Source organism: Ascaphus truei, chromosome 9, assembly GCF_040206685.1.
Source record: "Ascaphus truei isolate aAscTru1 chromosome 9, aAscTru1.hap1, whole genome shotgun sequence".
Taxonomy (NCBI): Eukaryota; Metazoa; Chordata; class Amphibia; order Anura; family Ascaphidae; genus Ascaphus; species Ascaphus truei.
This window is the reverse complement of record NC_134491.1, coordinates 69697735-69717436: the sequence shown is the minus strand read 5'-3', so window position 1 is coordinate 69717436 and position 19702 is coordinate 69697735. Positions and strand designations below refer to the sequence as shown.

The 19702-nt window shown below is 46.6% G+C and overlaps 1 protein-coding gene across 2 annotated transcripts in view; it reads left to right on the top strand.

Moving 5' to 3' along the window:
* The window catches only part of AMPD1 (adenosine monophosphate deaminase 1), a 76981-nt gene extending 57513 nt beyond the window's left edge, over positions 1–19468 (top strand). For both annotated transcript variants that reach the window (XM_075615341.1, XM_075615342.1), the window contains 3 exons: positions 187–360; positions 5673–5783; positions 14401–19468. In XM_075615341.1, the coding sequence (XP_075471456.1) occupies positions 187–360; positions 5673–5783; positions 14401–14559 (444 nt within the window). In that variant the 3' untranslated portion in view covers positions 14560–19468. The remainder of the gene's footprint in view (positions 1–186; positions 361–5672; positions 5784–14400) is intronic.
* Positions 19469–19702: the final 234 nt, after the last annotated feature.

Below are 19702 nucleotides of genomic sequence, written 5' to 3'. Positions count from 1 at the left end.
TGGCATTGCTGGAATCCTGGTGAAACTGCTGAGATTCTGGCAATGCTACATTTTGAGAAGAGAAAACCACCAAAACTTTCGTGAAGCAATTTTGAAGATATTTACCCAATTGTATATTCTACGTCCCTGAAACACATGAGATGTTGGTTGCATATATGAATTTCATGGTGTTTATTGTTTTTTCAGAGTCCAGTGTTGCAGTATCTATACTTTCTCTGTAAAATACCCATTGCTATGTCACCTCTGAGTAACAACAGCCTATTCCTGGAATATGCCAAGAACCCCTTGTTAGATTTCCATTCTAAAGGCCTGGTGGTTTCATTGTCTACTGATGACCCGATGCAGTTCCATTACACCAAGGTACAAGGCTTAAGTAATATCAGTCTTACCCATACAGTATAATGATTATAAAGGTTAATACAGTAGTATTATGCACTAGATACACCAAGCAGAGCATGGAGTGACAAGGGAGGGACTTAACAAAGCCGGTCAGATATGTTTCTGTGTCTGAGTGCTCTGTATGTAACAGTGTATGTATGTGTATACCTGAGTCAGTCTGCTCTGTGTCTATCAATGCACAGTATGTATGCATGTATCTGAGTTAGTGTGCTCATCATCATCATTATCACCATTGTTTATTTTTTTGAGTAAAAACATGTCTTCACTTAAGGGGACATTGCAATGTATTTATATATATATATATATATATATATATATATATATATATATATATATATATATATATATATATATATATCTACTATATATTTGTGAAAGCGTCTTATGTGTCTATGTCTGTATGTCCCTCCCTGTGTCCCTCCCTGTGTCCCTAGCGGCAATCCCATTGGACCTTGGGCCAGGCCAATGAGATTGCTCCCTTGGCCCGCCCGCCCCCGCACACCTCTCATTGGCCTGAGGCGGGGACACACACACACACACACCTACCCCCCCTCCATCACGTGCGCCGCCCTGCACCGGCTCCCGGACGGAGGGGAAGCGCGGCCCTCCTGCCCCTGCCGCCAACTGCAGGCTCCTCCCCCCTCGCTCTCAACCGGCTCCCGGAAACACGGAGGGTAAGCGCGGCGCGGCCCTCCTACCCCAGCCGCCAACGCTCCCTTACCTCCCCGGCGCTACCTTAACTCCCCGGCGCTACCTTAACTCCCCGGCGCTACCTTAACTCCCCGCCACTCCCTTAACTCCCCGGCGCTACCTTAACTCCCCGGCGCTACCTTAACTCCACGGCGCTCCCTTAACTCCCCGGCGCTCCCTTAACTCCCCGGCGCTACCTTAACTCCACGGCGCTACCTTAACTCCCCGGCGCTACCTTAACTCCCCGGCGCTCCCTTAACTCCCCGGCGCTCCCTTAACTGCCCGGCGCTACCTTAACTGCCCGGCGCTCCCTTAACTCCCCGGCGCTCCCTTAACTCCCCGGCCGCTGGGGGGGCCAAGCAGCCTCCTCGGATGTGTGTGTGTGTGTGTGTGTGTGTGTGTGTGTGGACATTTTACTCCTGACAAGAATTTGTGCCTCACTTTCACCCCTACCCCTGCCCTTCCCCACCCCCCCTACCCCTGCCCTTCTCCACCCCCCCTACCCCTGCCCTTCCCCATCCCCCCTACCCCTGCCCTTCCCCATCCCCCCTACCCCTGCCCTTCCCCCCCCCCCCTACCCCTGCCCTTCCCCACCCCCCCTACCCCTGCCCTTCCCCACCCCCCCCTGCCCTTCCCCACCCCCCCTACCCCTGCCCTTCCCCACCCCCCCTACCCCTGCCCTTCCCCACCCACCCACCCTTGCCCTTCACCCCCCTACCCTTGCCCTTCACCCCCTCTACCCCTGCCATTCACCCCCCCTGCCCTTCCCCCCCTGCCCTTCACACCCCCTACCCTTCAACCCCCCTGCCCTTCACCCCCCCTGCCCTTCACCCCCCCTGCCCTTCACCCCCCTGCCCTTCACCCCCCCTGCCCTTCAACCCCTCCTGCCCTTCACCCTGCCCCTGCCCTTCACCCTGCCCCTGCCCTTCACCCTGCCCTTCACCCTGCCCCTGCCCTTCAACCCCCCCTGCCCCTGCCCTTCACCCCCCCTGCCCCTGCCCTTCACCCCCTACCCCTACCCATGCCCTTCACCCCCTACCCCTGCCCTTCACCCCCCCCTACCCCTGCCCTTCACCCCCCCTATCCCTGCCCTTCATCCCCCCCTACCCCTGCCCTTCACCCCCCTACCCCTGCCCTTCACCCCCCCTACCCCTGCCCTTCATCCCTCCCTACCCCTGCCCTTCATTCCCCCCCTACCCCTGCCCTTCACCCCCCCCTACCCCTGCCCTTCACCCCCCCCCTACCCCTGCCCTTCACCCCCCCTACCCCTGCCCTTCACCCCCCCTACCCCTGCCCTTCACCCCCCCTACCCCTGCCCTTCACCCCCCCTACCCATGCCCTTCACCCCCCCCTACCCCTGCCCTTCACCCCCTCTACCCCTGCCCTTCACCCCCCCTACCTCTGCCCTTCACCCCCCCCTACCCCTGCCCTTCACCCCCCCCTACCCCTGCCATTCACCCCCCCCCACCCCTGCCATTCACCCCCCCTACCCCTGCCCTTCACCCCCCCTATGCCTGCCCTTCACCCCCTCCCATGCCTGCCCTTCACACCCCCCCCCCCACCTGCCTTTCACACCCCCCCGCGTCTGCCCTTTGACTGACGCACGCACACAAACCCTGACAGGCGCACGCAGACACACCCTGACTGACGCACGCACACACCCTGACTGACGCACGCACACACCCTGACTCACGCCCACAAACCCTGACGGGCGCACGCACATAAACCCTGACTGACGCATGCACACAAACCCTGACAGGCGCACGCAGACACACCCTGACTGACGCATGCACACACCCTGACTCACGCATACAAACCCTGATGGGCGCACGCACATAAACCCTGACTGACGCATGCACACACTCACTGACGCACGCACACACACACACACACTGACTGACGCACACACACACATGTACTGACGCACGCCACGCACACAACCCCTGACAGCCGCACGCACACAACCCCTGACAGCCACACGCACACACACCCTGACGCACGCACACACACACACACTGACTGACACTGACTGACTGACTCACACACACACACACACTGACTGACACACACACTGACTGACACACACATACACACACACAGACTAACTGACGCGCGCGCACACACACACACACTGACTGACACACACACTGACTGACACACACACTGACTGACACACACACACTGACTGACACACACACACTGACTGACACACACACACACACACACACACACACACACACACACACACACACACACACACACACACACACACACTGACTGACACACACACACACTGACTGACAAACACACACACTGACTGACACACACACACACTGACTGACACACACACTGTCTGACACACACACTGTCTGACACACACACTGTCTGACACACACACACTATAGAGAAAAAAATGTGATTGCAACGGCGCTAACTTATAACAATGTCCTAAAAAAGTGAAATATGTGAAACAATGTGTTTAAAAGCAAATGACAGAAATAATATCTATAAATTCAATTACAACGTGAACTGTGATCTATTAGTTAATCATGTGATAAATCCACCACCCAGTGTAAAAGGTGCTAATAGAAAAGCTACTCAAAACCCTTGTAAAGACTGTTCTCTTTGTCTTTTTGATTGCAGAATTCCTCAAAGATTCAGGGGAGCGACAATGTTCACTTGATTATATGAAAAATAAAAATAAAGGCAACATAGTGTGATACAGTCTCAATTCTTTCTTTCTAGTGAAAAAGGTAATCCACTCACAATTTTCCTTTCAAAAATCAGGCATTACAGAGACACTCCTCTCTCTGTTTAGAGCAATGAACATGGATATCCACAGGTCTACACCTGTGGATATCCATGTTCATTGCTCTAAACAGAGAGAGGAGTGTCTCTGTAATGCCTGATTTTTGAAAGGAAAATTGTGAGTGGATTACCTTTTTCACTAGAAAGAAAGAATTGAGACTGTATTACACTATGTTGCCTTTATTTTTATTTTTCATATAATAACGTGAACATTGGCGCTCCCCTGAATCTTTGAGGAATTCTACACACACACACTGACTGACACACACACACACTGACTGACACACACACACACACTGACTGACACACACACACACTGACTGACACACACACACACTGACTGACACACACACACACTGACTGACACACACACACTGACTGACACACACACACTGACTGACACACACACTGACTGACACACACTGACTGACACACACACTGACTGACACACACACTGACTGACGCACGTGCACACCCCCCCCACACACACAGTGACTGACGCACGCACACACACACACTGACTGACTGCCGCACGCACGCACACACTGACTGACGCGCACACAAACACTGACTGCCGCACACACACAATGACTGAGGCGCACACGCACGCACACACTGACTGAGGCACGCACACACGCACACACTGACTGAGGCACGCACACACGCACACACTGACTGTGTGTGTGTGTGTGTGCGTCAGTCTGTGTGTGTGTTTGTGTTTCTGCGTCACAGTCACTGACGCGCACGCGCGCACACACACAGTGACTGACTGACGCACACACAATGACTGACGCACTCACACTGCATGAAGCTGTAAAGGGGGACAAACAGAGCTGTAAAGGAGGGAGGAGGGGGGGACTGGATTGATGTGAATGGGGGACAAACAGAGAGAGGAGAGAGAGAGGAGCGGGAACATTACATCCCGGGCAACGCCGGGTCTCTCAGCTAGTATATATATATATATGTGTGTGTGTGTGTATGTATATATGTATATGTAGCCCCATTTCCCCCATGTCTAGGGAAACTACGTGTGGTGCGTTACCTGATGGCCTCACAGGAGGCCTGATCCTCCGCTGCAGGGAGCCTGGGGTGTACCTGATTCTATCTGGTGACAGCACCTCCACCTGAGAAGGATCCTAATACAGTAGGATAGCCCCTCTCAAGACAATACAATAGTAAATACACACACAAGTATAGTAATAGAGTATTTACTGAACATGCAAGTTAGTGAATAACTATACAACATAGTACCGGACAGGCCACGCACGGCTGTACCCACCCATTGCCCCCACTGTCCAACCACCACATTATCTACACCCTGGTGAGGTTCCACCAAAGTACTGAGGTAACATGGGCACCTAACCACCCGGTGTCCACAGAACCAATTCCACCCCAAAATGTGTGGTAGCGCTACCCACAGAATGTGTGTGTGGCCATTGGTGCACTTGTAGAGATGGATATCTGACGGGCGCTCCAGCACCCGGGTACCGCCGATTGATGACAGGGTCCGTCTGATCTAACTAAGACGTCCGCCTCTGTGGGGGGTGAACTCCCGTTAAAGTGTCTCACCTTTAAGAGTCTCTCACTTGCGGTGGTGGTCTGGTCCAAGACCACAAGCCGCACATCACTGTGGTGCGTCTTTGCTGTGTCCCTGAAACTATTGGGCTACTAGGGAAAGTGTCCCTATGTGAGGGGCCGCAACAGAGGTAAGGGGGGCCCCGACGGGACCTGGCTACATAAATCTAACACATAACCCCGCTCTTTGTTTCCTACAGGAGCCTCTCATGGAGGAATATGCCATTGCAGCCCAAGTCTTCAAACTCAGCACTTGTGACATGTGTGAGATAGCGCTAAACAGTGTTCTGCAATGTGGTTTATCCCATGAGGTATGTGTACCAGACATTTTAGGTTAGGCTTCTATTGAATAAGCTGTGAAGCTGCTTCCCAGTGTTGGAGACTAAAATCTCCTCCAGTTTGGGAAAGAGGCATTTTAGCACATTTAATAAGGGCACGTGCTTCTTATAAGCGATGTGTAGTAACATTCTCCCTTTGCAGCTACTGTGTTGGAGCACTTCAAATGCTCCCAAGAGCAGCTCCGAGAAGGAGATCATTAAAGAGCATTGAGAGAAGTTCACAGTATAGCTGAGATGAATGCCAAAGAAACCTCAAACATCATGATACACAGGGGTGCAGCGCGCTGGAGTTCCCCAACCACCTTGATTAGTATATTTAGATTGATTAGTTTGAAGTACAGTATATATATATATTTTTAGTATACATATACATTTATTTCTACTGAACATCATAGATAATGTATTTCAATTAGGGTATTTATTATTATTTTTATTTTGAGTTTAATGATTTGGTTTTTAAGAGGTCTCTTTATATCAATCAAACGCAAGGGATTTTCTAATCATTTTACATTTAGATTTAAGGTTTAATTATTTGTTTTATATTTATTGGGTTTTCATTTAAAAGCTATATTTATATCTATTAAGTTATGTTATATATATTATAACTAATGTACTATTTGTGTGGATTTTGATTGAGAGACGTCATCTCCATCCTTTCTGTTTGCTTATTGTGAATCAATGTATTTATATATTATACAGCAGACCCGTCAAACTCAGAATAACCTGGGGACCAATTCTTAAGTTTGACTGAAGACTCTGACAAGAAAAAATAAAATACAGTAGTCCCTATAATCTACGCATACACTTTTTTCTTGAGCTTTCCCTATTAAAAAATGGGCTGTGTACAGAGCACACGCGTACGAAGTGAAACTTCTTTACATTTTGTCACTCTCTAAAGTCTTTCATTCATGCAAAATAATACAAATCAAAATATCATTTGTGACAAAATGCAAAGCAGTGTCACTTAGAACGTGCATGTGTGTGTGTGATATATATGTGTGTGTGTGTGTGTGTGTGTGTGTGTGTATGTATGTATATATATATATATATATATAAAAGGGAGGGGAAAAGAGAGGCGCACTCTCCTGGTGTAATAACGCTTGGACAATTTATTACACTAATAATTATTACACCAGGAGAGTGCTCCTCTCTTTCCCCCTCCCTTTTTCTCTTTTCCTAGATTATGTATGGAATTAGTTTCCCCTGTGGAGAAGGCTGCCTGTGATTCCTAATCTCCATTTTGGACTTCATATTGTCTCACTGCTTGGACTTTTAACAAGGAATAAGTATATTTTATTGTGTTAGCTATAGTTTCCTATTTATAGGTTCAGTGTGTTCTAGGTTCCTTTATCTTTACTATAGCTTTTCTAGTATTTTTTGTATCAACATTGTATGATATTGAGTCACTTTTAGCGCCGTTTTATATATATAGCCCTTGAACATTGGGTCCCACCAATTAAGGGGTTCTCTGGACTCATGTGAACTACTGGACCTGGTGTTCCTCTGGGAGGACACACCAAAAGTAGCAGATTTCTGGGATAGGGAGGAGTTCCTAAAGGATTTGGAAGACCTATTGACAGGAATGCGACTAGCATAAGGTATTTCACCTTCAGAACCAGATGACCGCCCATACTTCCCTGCAAAGTCCAAGTCTCTCAAGTCCATGGACATACCCGGAGATAACTTCTCGCAAGGGAACTTAGCAAGTACAAAGGTGGCACTATCAGGGGCAGAGATACCAGGGTTAGGGATCAAGGGTATGGGCCCCGGAAGATCCCGTTTGTGTCGCTCCTTTACCTGTAATGGATGTTGTAGGGCTAGGTACAGGGGCTGGTGACAAGGCAGGGACAACTGGGGCCAGTGAGTTGGGCCTAGTGGTGTCCATGACATGTCCATAATTTGTACCGGTAGGTCGGCCACGACTTCTAGGGGACGGTACGGGGATCTTGTGGAACAATCCACTCTGACTTCATCCCCGGGGTTGGGGTCTGTAGTGGAACAGGTGTAACCGAACACACTCCGGCACTCCATCTTGTGTGCAACAATGAAGGTCCTGTATCCAACACGGTGGCCATCTTTGTGACATCAACGACAAGGGCCAAGCTCGTGATAGTCTTAGGCAGACCCATGCTTGGCGCCGGCAGTGATGTTGCTTCCGGTTGCCACAGAAGTACCTCGCCCCGTGGCATGAAAAACAGGGCTCCGCCAGGTTCCTCCTCCTACAAGGCCGCAGGTATTGCGTTCCACAATTTTGGCATCGGGCCGTCGTACAGACCTCTCCTCTAGGTTATCTGCAGTGAGTGCATACATACCATAAACGGTTGCCACCAGGAAGCCTCCTGGCAGGGAATAGTTCATAAGATCTAACTCTGACATGATTTTTGATCGAAGTAGATGAGGTAGACACAGTAGAAAAGCAGAGGATTTAGAAGCAGCTCCTCACATCCACAGCTCTGCATAACTGAAGCTCCACAGGGTGTGGCAAGCTCCATGGCTGAAACAAAGTCCAGGATTGGATACCAGGCACTTGCTACTCCCCTAGGTAGAACTGAAAGTGGGAGTAGGATGAACCAAGTAATGACCAGACTCTGGATGAGCCAGTCACAAGGAGAGGTGTGGCTAACTTTACTGCTGAACAGGTTGCAACTTGTTCCAAACTTTTTGCAGAAAGGATTGCCTACTTCTTTGCGACCCATGCGGTCCCGCAATTTTGGCGGGAGCGCCATCTTGATTTCACTACACAAACTGCGACTCACGTAGGCTACGGGCCGAAGTCAAGCGGGGTACTTCTGATGCAGTATATCCCCCAGTCCATTGAAACTTGCATCCACGTGCGGTACGTACAGCAGTTCAAGATCAGCATAAGCCTACACGGGGGCTTGGGTAAGACTCTTCTTGAGGTTTACGGATGCTCTCTCACATTCGGACATCCACTTGTCTCCGAGGGAACGCCGGGTGGGGATCCCCTTCGGCCTAGATTCCTCTGGGTATATCTTCAGGAGGTTGTCGAGGACTTTGGCCTTACTGGAGCGGCGATATTACCCGTAGAATCCTAAGAAGGAGCGTAGAGCATTACATTCTTGGTTCTTGGCCAGTTCATTACGGCTTCGACCTTAGCGAGGTCGGTGGCTATTCTGTCGGTGGACACTATGTGTCCTACATAGGTCACGGAGGTGTTACAGAACCGGCATTTGTCCAGTGACAACTTCCGGCCTTCTTTGCCCAACCGGTCTAGCACTTTCATGAGACGTTTCTCGTGTTCCTCCAGAGTCTTACCGAAGACGATGATATCGTCCAGGTAGACTAAGCATTTCCGAGAGTTCATGTCTCCGATGGTCTTCTCCATCAACCGCTGGAAGGTCGCCGGAGCACCGCAAATGCCTTGGGGCATTCGGGTGAACTGGTAAAAACCCAGAGGGCAGATAAACGCCGTCTTCTCCTGGTCTTCAGAGCCCATAGGTACTTGATAGTACCCCGAGCGTAGATCCAGCACGCTGAACCATTGGTTTCCCGACAGCGCATTGAGAAGCTCTTCTATTCTTGGCAGGGTGTATTGATCAGGGATTGTGCGATTGTTCAGGTCCGGTAGTCCACGCACAGGCGAACAGATCCATTCTTTTTGCACACCACTACAATCAGAGAGGCGTAGGGACTACGGGACTCGGTCAAAAGGCCCACCGTCTCCATCTCTTTTAGGGCTTCCCCCACATCTCCACATCTCGGGAGCGATACGTCTGGAACGCTCCCGGAATGGAGTAGTATCTTTCAGACGGATCGTGTGTTGGGTGCTCTGGCTACAGCCTACATCCATTTCACTGATGGAGAACACTTCCCAGGGTTCCTTCAGCTTGGCTCATAGCCGGCTCCTTCACACTTCTGACCCGGGCGAGTCCCCGAAGTCGAATGGTAATTCGTCTGGCTGCCTTCTTGCCATTGCGATATTCACCCGAGCCAGCTTCTCGACGGGCTTGACGTGATATATTCGACCCAGTATTTGACCGTAATCGAGCAGCATGATACGTGGTGAGCAGTTCTGGATAAGCACTTTAATGCTATCTGGGATCGAAGAGGTCCATGCTCTTAATTCGGGTACTATCTTATACCCTATTCGGGGATCGTCGTTGACCATGTTTTCTAGGGAGAAGCACCAGTCAGCTTTTTGTTGCCCTGGATAGCAGCTCTCCACTTCCATGTATCTCGATTCCCCTGGTAGAATTTCGGTCAATCGTTCCTCACAATTGAAAAGTTCCCCATGTTCTTCTTGTGCAGCAATCTTACCGCACTCTTCCTGGAGGGCCGGATGTATCCGGAGCGAGGATAGAGGTATTTTGCCAGTCTCCCTCAAATAGTTCAGAATCACTCCCCGCACCCCATCAGTGTTGGTCCCCAAGATAATCGGGTAACCAGGAGTTTGCCAGGACTCGGGACATATCAGAGCCTACACCTCCATCGTGTGGATCTTACCGGTGTTTAGCTGCGATATGGCCAGCTGTACGGACACCACACCTTTGACGGAATGTCTCGTTACTTAGTCCCCAGAGCTTCATCCTCTTGCCCGATTGCATAGGCAGGTGCGTCAGGTGCTGGTCATAGAACGGCAGGTAGATAATAGTCATCTGGGACCCAGTGTCCAGCAAGGCTGATGAATATATGCCTTCCACAAGAACTTACAATAGTGGACGGCCCCACTCGACTGTGGGTGTCCGGTTGGGGTGCTTTTCTGAATTATCTGCTGGGACGGTTTCCACTGGCGACAGATGTGGAGTGTCAGTCGGTGGTACTGTGAGGTCATTCCTTGGTGAAGTGTCCACATTGGTTACAATTGAAGCAGGCATCAGTGCGATCTTCTTCGGCACTGGAGGTGAGAGCTAATCTCCTTGGGGAAGGGGCGGTCTGTTGGTATGGCTTTTGGCGGTTAGCTGCCTCAGACTTTTCCTTGGTACTTGGTTGCTTTCCTGGAGTTGCATCGCTCTCCCCTTTTGAGGGGTCACGGGACAGCTGAGTGCCTGGAACTTCAGGATTGCCTTTTGGTCCTGGATTTGGTCCATTAGGTCCTCAAAGTTGGGATGATTGATGGTAGAAATTGCACTGCAAATCCTGGCCCCCAGGGGGTGTGTGAGTGACGCTCCTCGCAAGAATTGCCGGGTTCTATAGTCATCTAGGTTGGTCTTCTGAATTACCTTTTTGTTGAAACAGTGTTCACAACATCATCTGTAGTCGATGCAGGAAGTCGGATAATTCTTCTCCCCCGTATGCTTGAGGGCATAGAACTGGACTAACAACACACTTGGATCGTCCTTCAGCCCATAGGCCTTGGGTAGGGCATGTATCAGGTCTTTAGGCCTGCTAATGAACAGATGATTGTTATTATGTCCTAATATGTAAAACCATAGAATTCAAAGAGGGTGTACTTTCTTTTTCACACAACTGTGTATGTGTATATATATATATATATATATATTATATATAGTGTCTGTATGTGTGTATGTGTGTGTGTGTGTGTGTGTGTATTTTCATCCCTTCATCCCCCCTCCCTGTCATTCTCGCCCCCACAGGACAGCCAGAGAAAACACACCAGTACAAATACAAGTACAAATACACACACACACCAGGACAAAACAGAACAAATACACACAGGACAGAGGACACAGGACACAGCCTCACCTCTCTCTGCTCCATGCTTTTCATGCGCTCTTTGGCCCCACCCCCAGGCTCTTGCTACCTCCTCCTGATTGGCTGCTGCTGTGTAATGCAGCCAATCAGGATGGAGGAAGCTGCCCAGCCCCTCAGCAACAGCAGCCCTGCTCCCTCCCTTCTCAGGATTGCAGAGGAGAGCGAGAGTCTGAGGTCTGTGCAGAGAACTTATGCCCCCCTTCTGCTGCCCCAGTCTGTACATGCGCAGTATGCTACTTCCGTTTCATAGAAAGTCACATCTCAACCCATTTTACCCTATTAAATTTTCCAATGAGCTACCGTCAGCTAAGACGTTTCACTTCAATAAGTAAAAATAACTGGTATCCCTCTCGGCCCATCATCTCTCTCTCCCCATCACCTCTGTCCCTTTCTCTCTCAGCTCTTCTCACTCCCTCTCCCCGGCACACCTCTACCCCTCCCCAGCACCTTTCTCCTTTTCCCCAGCCAACTTTCTCTCTTTCCCTTGTCCCATCACCACTTTCTATCTCTCCCTGATTTCTCCCGCTCTGGGGTGGTGTGATGATTGGAGGGATCAGATATGTGGGCCAGTGGACTCACCTGCTCACATTCTGGGTTCCAGTGCAGCGTCTTTCTGCCTGATGTGGTCTGTCTGCTGAGCAGGCGCGGGCCGCATGGTGATACTTTGTGAGCACATGCGGCCCAGACTGCGTTTTTAACAGCCCAGTTCTATTTATTTTTTTTGTAATCGTGCCATTAATGAACAAGTTTCATTGTTTGAGCGAGGGGATTTAATAATGGGCATTGACTCTCGGACGTCAATCCCTGTGAAGCAGGTGAGGTGCGAAATGCGCTGAGGTCACGTTACATTGTATTACGTTGATAGCCACTTGGCCCGCCAGTTCATCTAGAGACTTCTACAAATGTTCCGGTAGAATCTCGTCCAGGGGAACTCCCGTGTGTGGAGCCACTTTGGGTCTCATCTTGGCTATACTGTGAACTTCTATCAACATTTAATAAGGGTGTTACAGCATTACTATATTTGCATTGCAGTTAAAAGCACAATTGAGTGATCAAGCTCTTCTAATAGTTTAAATGGGGTGGGACTTGGGCGTAACACATACGGTATAATCAAAATAGTCTTGCAATATCAGCAGTGTACAACAGTATATAAGCATGTCTGGGTCAGTGTATATCTGTACAACAGTATATAAGCATGTCTGGGTCAGTGTATATCTGTACAACAGTATATAAGCATGTCTGGGTCAGTGTATATCTGTACAACAGTATATAAGCATGTCTGGGTCAGTGTATATCTGTACAACAGTATATAAGCATGTCTGGGTCAGTGTATATCTGTACAACAGTATATAAGCATGTCTGGGTCAGTGTATATCTGTACAACAGTATATAAGCATGTCTGGGTCAGTGTATATCTGTACAACAGTATATAAGCATGTCTGGGTCAGTGTATATCTGTACAACAGTATATAAGCATGTCTGGGTCAGTGTATATCTGTACAACAGTATATAAGCATGTCTGGGTCAGTGTATATCTGTACAACAGTATATAAGCATGTCTGGGTCAGTGTATATCTGTACAACTTGAGACTGTGAAATTAGGTCTTTCTCTCTATTTTTCGCATGGTTTGGACATGCGAGAAGGGCTTACAGAATCCCAAACCGTGCAAATTCAAGTGGAAAGGAACAACAGGGAGGAGTGGCTCAGTGAGTGAGGACTCTGACGGGCACTGAGTTTGAAGCAGGGGATCCTGCTTCAATTTCCGGTGTTTGCTCATTGTGACCTTGGGCACGTCACTTTATCTCCCGGTGCCTCAGGCACCAAATACATAGATTGTAAGCTCCATGGGGCAGGGACCGGTACCTGCAAAATGTCTCTGTAAACTAGCAGCGCTATACAAGAACATGCTCATTATTATTATCTCACAGCTACTAGAGTATGCCCCAATGTGAATTGTGCAGTGGTTAAAGGTTATTAGGAGTGATCAGCTATAAATGGCAGGGGGATCCATTAACCCCTTTGCTGGAAGAAAGTTTGTATTCATAAAATGTTTGCCCTGCCTGACTTTTCCCATTTCTGCGCATTCACTTTTTCTTAAAAGGATCAACCCAAACTGGTTGGACAGCCCAAACGGTTCTATAATTAAGGTGCTGCATATTGTCATCTGTTTATAACAGCCATACACTTTCAAAGGTAAAATTAATCCCATAGTTTATGCAGATGTAAAGCAACAGTGCAAGTCTGTACCATACACTATGAAGCCACTCACTATAATCTAAAAAATGAAAGGTAGCAAATCCTTTAATCTTTTATATTATGTGTTGTAATATCTTCTGTGTATTAAATAATCAGGGGTGCCCCTTTAAAGTGATCTTCAATATGAAACTCATCGTATCAATTACCTATATTAAGGCGGTTATTCATCAACTGCGATAGTGACTTTCGGGGCACTACCGCACAGAAACGACTATTGACTTTTTTGAGGGCAGTTTAATGATATAGTGCCCAGATACAGTTTAATGAATAACCCCCTAAATTTAGTAAATATGCCATTGCCATTACTTCAGTTTGGTCATAGTAGGGATTGACCCTTTAAAGGGGCAATCCCTACTTGGACCAACGTGTACTAATGCCACAACCTGTGCCACATCTGGGAAATTTATGCCTTTTTTTTTACCAAAACATAAGTATTTTAGAATCATTTGTTAAAAAGTTTGTTTTTAAACATGGTGAGCTTAGGTGGTGAGCCAATTAGGGCACTATCACACGTAAACTCCCATTGAAGTCAATAGGAGTTTCCGTGCAAATGTACGCCGATTTGCACTAATATAGTTTAACGTATAACTCCCTTTGACCACCAGTCCATAGGCCATGTTGACTCAAGATGAGTTCTTGTGATTTTTTTTTCTTTTCAAGGAAAAGCTACATTTCCTGGGTGAGGATTATCTCAAGGATGGACCTCAAGGCAATGACATCCGCAAGACAAATGTGGCTCAGATAAGGATGTCGTATAGATATGAGACCTGGTGCTACGAGCTCAATCTGATCCTTCAGGGCATGAAAGCAGCAGAATGAGAGGCACAGCACGGGGACTTATAGGCTCTCTCCCCGTACACTATGAAACTCTGAGGACACTTCAAAAACTGCACTTTTCATAAATAAATATACAGCAGCACTCCAAATATAATTTAATAGTAAGTGTGTGCGTGTCAGACTCCGGTATCAATGCTCCAAGGGGAAATGGAGTGTAGGGGCCCATCATAGCGTCATATTGTATAAAAGGGTTATAATAGGGTTTGCACTCATGCATACATACACAGGATCAGACATGCATTCACCAGGGCATATATATACACTGATTCCTCTTGTAGCCGCACACGCACGCACACACAAACAAACACACACACACAACTGATTCCCCCTGCAGCCGACTCACAAACACACAAATGAGACTGATTCCCCCTGCCGCCGCACACACACCAGACTGACTACCCCTGCAGACACACACATTGACACGAGACTGATTTTCCCGGCAGTCGCGCACGCGCACACACTAGACTGACTACCCCTCCAGCCGCACACACAGATACACCAGACTGTCTCCCTGCAACCGCAAGAGTGTAGGGGCCCATTATAGCATCATATTGTATAAAAGGTTTATAATAGGGTTTGCTCATGCATACATACACAGGGTCAGACATGCATTCACTGAGGCATATACTGTATGCACACTGATTCCCCTGCAGTCACACACACACAAATGAGACTGATTCCCCCTGCAGACACACACACACACACACCCCTGTAGATGCACACACCCAGACCAGACTGACTCCCCCTGCAGATACACACACACACACAACACACACACACACCCCTGTAGACGCACACACCCACACCAGACTGACTCCCCCTGCAGACACACACACACACACACACACACACACACACCCCTGTAGACGCACACACCCACACCAGACTGACTCCCCCTGCAGACACACACACACACACACCCCTGCAGACACACACACACCCACACCAGACTGACTCCCCCTGCAGACACACACACACACACACACCCACACCAGACTGACTCCCCCTGCAGGCGCAGTCACACACAGACTGCCATGGGAGATTGAGCTAGTCTGCACAATAGTCTCGCTTAGGGTGACCAGAATTTCAAAAGTAGAAACCGGGACACATTAAAAAAATTATTTATAAAACAAATGCCATCACTTAAAAATAAATATTTGTCTAATAGCGCCCCCAATTATGCTGTATTGCTCATTTATTTCTGTTTCGTAATAGAACTCAAACTCCCGAGTGTAGCAAAATGACAGTTTGGTTTATATTAATAAATCGTTAATTAGAGTTTACCAATATATTTCAAATGTTTACTCTTTGATATGATTGCCCCATAAAATCTTACAGTGTCTATTCTTACGGTTTTAAGAGTTTTAAGTGAGTCCAAACAGAGAAAAGCTAAAAAGAGGGACATTTGCACGATTTTGAGAAAATTGATGGACACAGGGGCGTTTAATAGTAACATATTATTTTGTTCTCTACACAGAATTTTACTCGCACAATAACTTCCTGCCCCATTGAGTTTACAATCTTATTTTTAGTGTCAGGCACTTGCTCTAGGTCACAAGGGACAGGCACTGGGATTCATAGTAAGATCACTTCAGAGGCACTAACAAATACGGTACCACTTTTTTGCCTATTTAACCACACCCTACAATCAGTTTAGAAGGTATTTATGCAGCCACCTCTGGGGTGGAATTCTGGCGCTGCATTTTTAACACCCTTACCTCCCCTACGAATGGTGGGAGAACAGGAACAATGACATTATTATTGATGGTAAGACGAGGCACAGGGAGATTATATATATGGCTGTGCTTTGCATTCAATGCTATTGAAATGTATTTGGACTGTTACCATTTATTTATTTCTTGCTTGATGGATTTAGATTCCCCCTTGTACAGTTATTGTTTATATTGAGCCTCTTTAATCCTCTGTATAACGTGCACTTTCTATTTATTGTCCCTTAATATGCAATCCTTTAAATAAAAAAAGGTTTCTAACATAAACACAGGAAACAAAAGCAACAGATATTGACCGCAGGTAAGAACCACTTGGCCACCTAGACTGTCCATTCTCCTATATGCTGTAAAACCTCTGACATTACATTCTTGGATTTCTGTCATATTTATGATAGGCTTATAACCATCTACGGCATTTTTTAATTCCCTTGCTGTATTAGCCCCTAACACCTCTGTTGGGAGGCCATTCCATGAAACCCCCTCTTTCTCAGTGAAGATGTATTTCCTCGCAATTCCCCAAAGCGTCACAGCCTCCAGTTTCACTGCATTACATAAGTATTTATTTTTTGCCCCTAGAAATCCCAATGCATGTGTGGTCCGAGCATCAGTGCAATGGTAAATTAATATAGCCAAGCCCTTTCTGTCCATGAGTGTGATGATGACATGCAGTTAATATGTTCCCACCCAAATCTGAAGCTAAAAATACTCTTTTGTGGCTCAATGTGTTGTAGGCTCCCCTAGCAGTAGAAAAGTTAAATACCAATAAAAGAGTGATTTTTTTTTTTTAAATAGAATATTCGCTACATGGTATCTAAAGAAGAGACTTCTGTAATAGCTATTTATAAAAGGATTTTTTTCTGGTTTTATTTGCAAATACAAAAAGAAGGGAGTGCATACGATATGGAAAACATGCATTAAAAAAAAGATGACAACTATTTGTCAATGTACCGGGAGGTGCTCTTGTGTAGTCTAAATAAACGCAATGCAGAATGTAGTGATACTGTAGCTGGCAGCACTCTGAAATTTGTGGAGCAACTGGGTATTTGTTGAAGACGGGGAGGGTCAAAGTCCTCTTTATGGCAGAAGGCCGTACTATGCTATACAGTACTATCTTCATCGTTCCCATATATGTTTTCTTTAGGGAGGTCCCGGTTTTAGATCTGGGATGGGTGTCATCCGTAAGTTCCTATACGCACTTTAGTGCTGCGGTTCATGGTGAGTAGCGCGTTAGAAAGGATTCGCAAGAAATAAACTACATCTATGACCAGCTTTGTTAATCTGTTTAAACAGCCATCCTATCATAATGCATTCAGAACTACATTCGTGTTATTATGAGACAGCCCAGGTTGCCCAAACAGAACACATTTCATTTTCGACAATTCCTAATGCTTAAAGCAAAAAACGAAAACAAAAATAGGAGCTGGCACTCCCCCACATTTTCAAATGAGACATACTGTACGGATCCTCTTTTTCTCGTGCACTTGTCTGGTATCTCCACTGTCTGGATATAGTAATGATGCCAGAAGCAAACACATTCTGACCGGCCCTCGTCTGGTCAAAAATATAACTTAAGAACTCACTGGGTCTCTTCGTTCACAAAATGGCATTTATTCCAGCAGCACAGCAACATCTCTGGGCCCTGCCAAGGGACTAGGGGATCCTGAAACTTTGCCAGGCTGTTTTGTTGTTAGCAGTATGTGTCATTAGCTGTAATATAAGTGCTGGAATTAACACATGAAGAGAGAGGGCAAACCAGTCCAAATCCATTTCCTAGATTTTTTTTTAGATAAAATTTGTCTCCCTTACCAAAATCCGTCTGTGGATAAGGCAATAACAAATCAGTGTGGATTAGTCAAAATCCACCATTTGATGGACTCAGATCCACAGATTCCACAATATGTGGCCAGATTGTTAAAAATGCACACATGGATTAATCCACAGAGAGAGAGAGAGATAGCTCCCCATTGCGGATTAATCCGTGTACACATTTTTAACAATCTGGCCACAGATTTCGGATTGCTCCCTAAAATAAATATAAAAATCCGAAAACTGTGGATTTACCTTTTTGACACTGTTCCGCGGACCAAGGGAACCACCCGGTCTGACCCAGATCCAAATCCGCAAAAAAAAACCCTCCCAATCTATATATATATATTGAAGAACGAAGTGAGTTCTTAAATCATATGTTTAACTAGATGGGCGCCGGTCCAAGTGTGTTTGTATCTAAAGATTAAAGCAATCCCAGCTACTTGTTTTATTTTTTTGAACACCCCTGCCTTTTTACAGGAGGGCAGCGAGGTATTTTTAGCACAGGGGACCCCCTGGTTTCCAAGATAGTTTCCAGTGAAGGTACCAGCGTTTCATTCCCTTCAATGGGGAAAAGAAATGGTCAAATCTCCTAGGTCAGACAGGTGAATAGGAAGCTGCATTGTCATCCAATGTGGTCTCCTATTAGATTCCCATTTAAATCCCAGAAAATAAACAGGAAGTGATACCAGTACCTTCGCCGATAAGTATCTCGGGTTCCCACTGCATAGAAAAAAAACTGGGGTAAAAATGTCGGAATTGCCGCTTTACCACAAGCCAGAATGCATAATTATAGTAGCAGTATACTGTATGCTTCTCAATATATATATTCAAATCAGGTAACAAAATTTATAAATTTATATATATATATATATATATATATATATATATATATATATATATATAAATTGTATATATATATATATAATATATAATTTATTTATTTTTTGTTACCTGATTTGAAACAAGGGGTCCCCCAGAGCAGAACCATGTCAATACAAGCTATGGGAACCCACATGGGATCCTCGGTTATTTCATTTTGAAATTCCCCTACTCTTGCGGCCAATAAAAAGCTGCGATATCACCATGAGATGACAGTGCAGCTTCCGATTGGGTGACCCTGCAGCCAGTGCTGTACAAACAAAAATATCTTGAATAAACGGAGAGTCCCCAGAGCTTGAGTGCTACTTTTCAGCTCTGGGGGACCGTCTGGTTGATATAAAGTTAAAAAAAATATATATATATAGACTTGATTTTGGGGGGATTGCTGCTTTAGAATAATGGCTTTTAATCTTGTGTTGTCATTGTCACCTGCGGTTGAAGTTTCCAACAATAAATATAATGCATCACTTTTAGTGGTTCTTCCTTTCCTGTTTAAACACTCCTTTGCTCTTCCTTCCACGTACTGTAGCTGACCCTTTCAGCTATGTATAGAGCCTGTTATAAAAAACATAGGATGTAAGTTCAAGGAACATACAGCAAAACAACCCGGGAATTTACACAGCCTTCAAGGGCATGGAAAGGTCATATTCATGTGTAAAGAAGAGAGGATGAGGTTTAAATAATTACCTTTGTTTGCCTGCACCTTT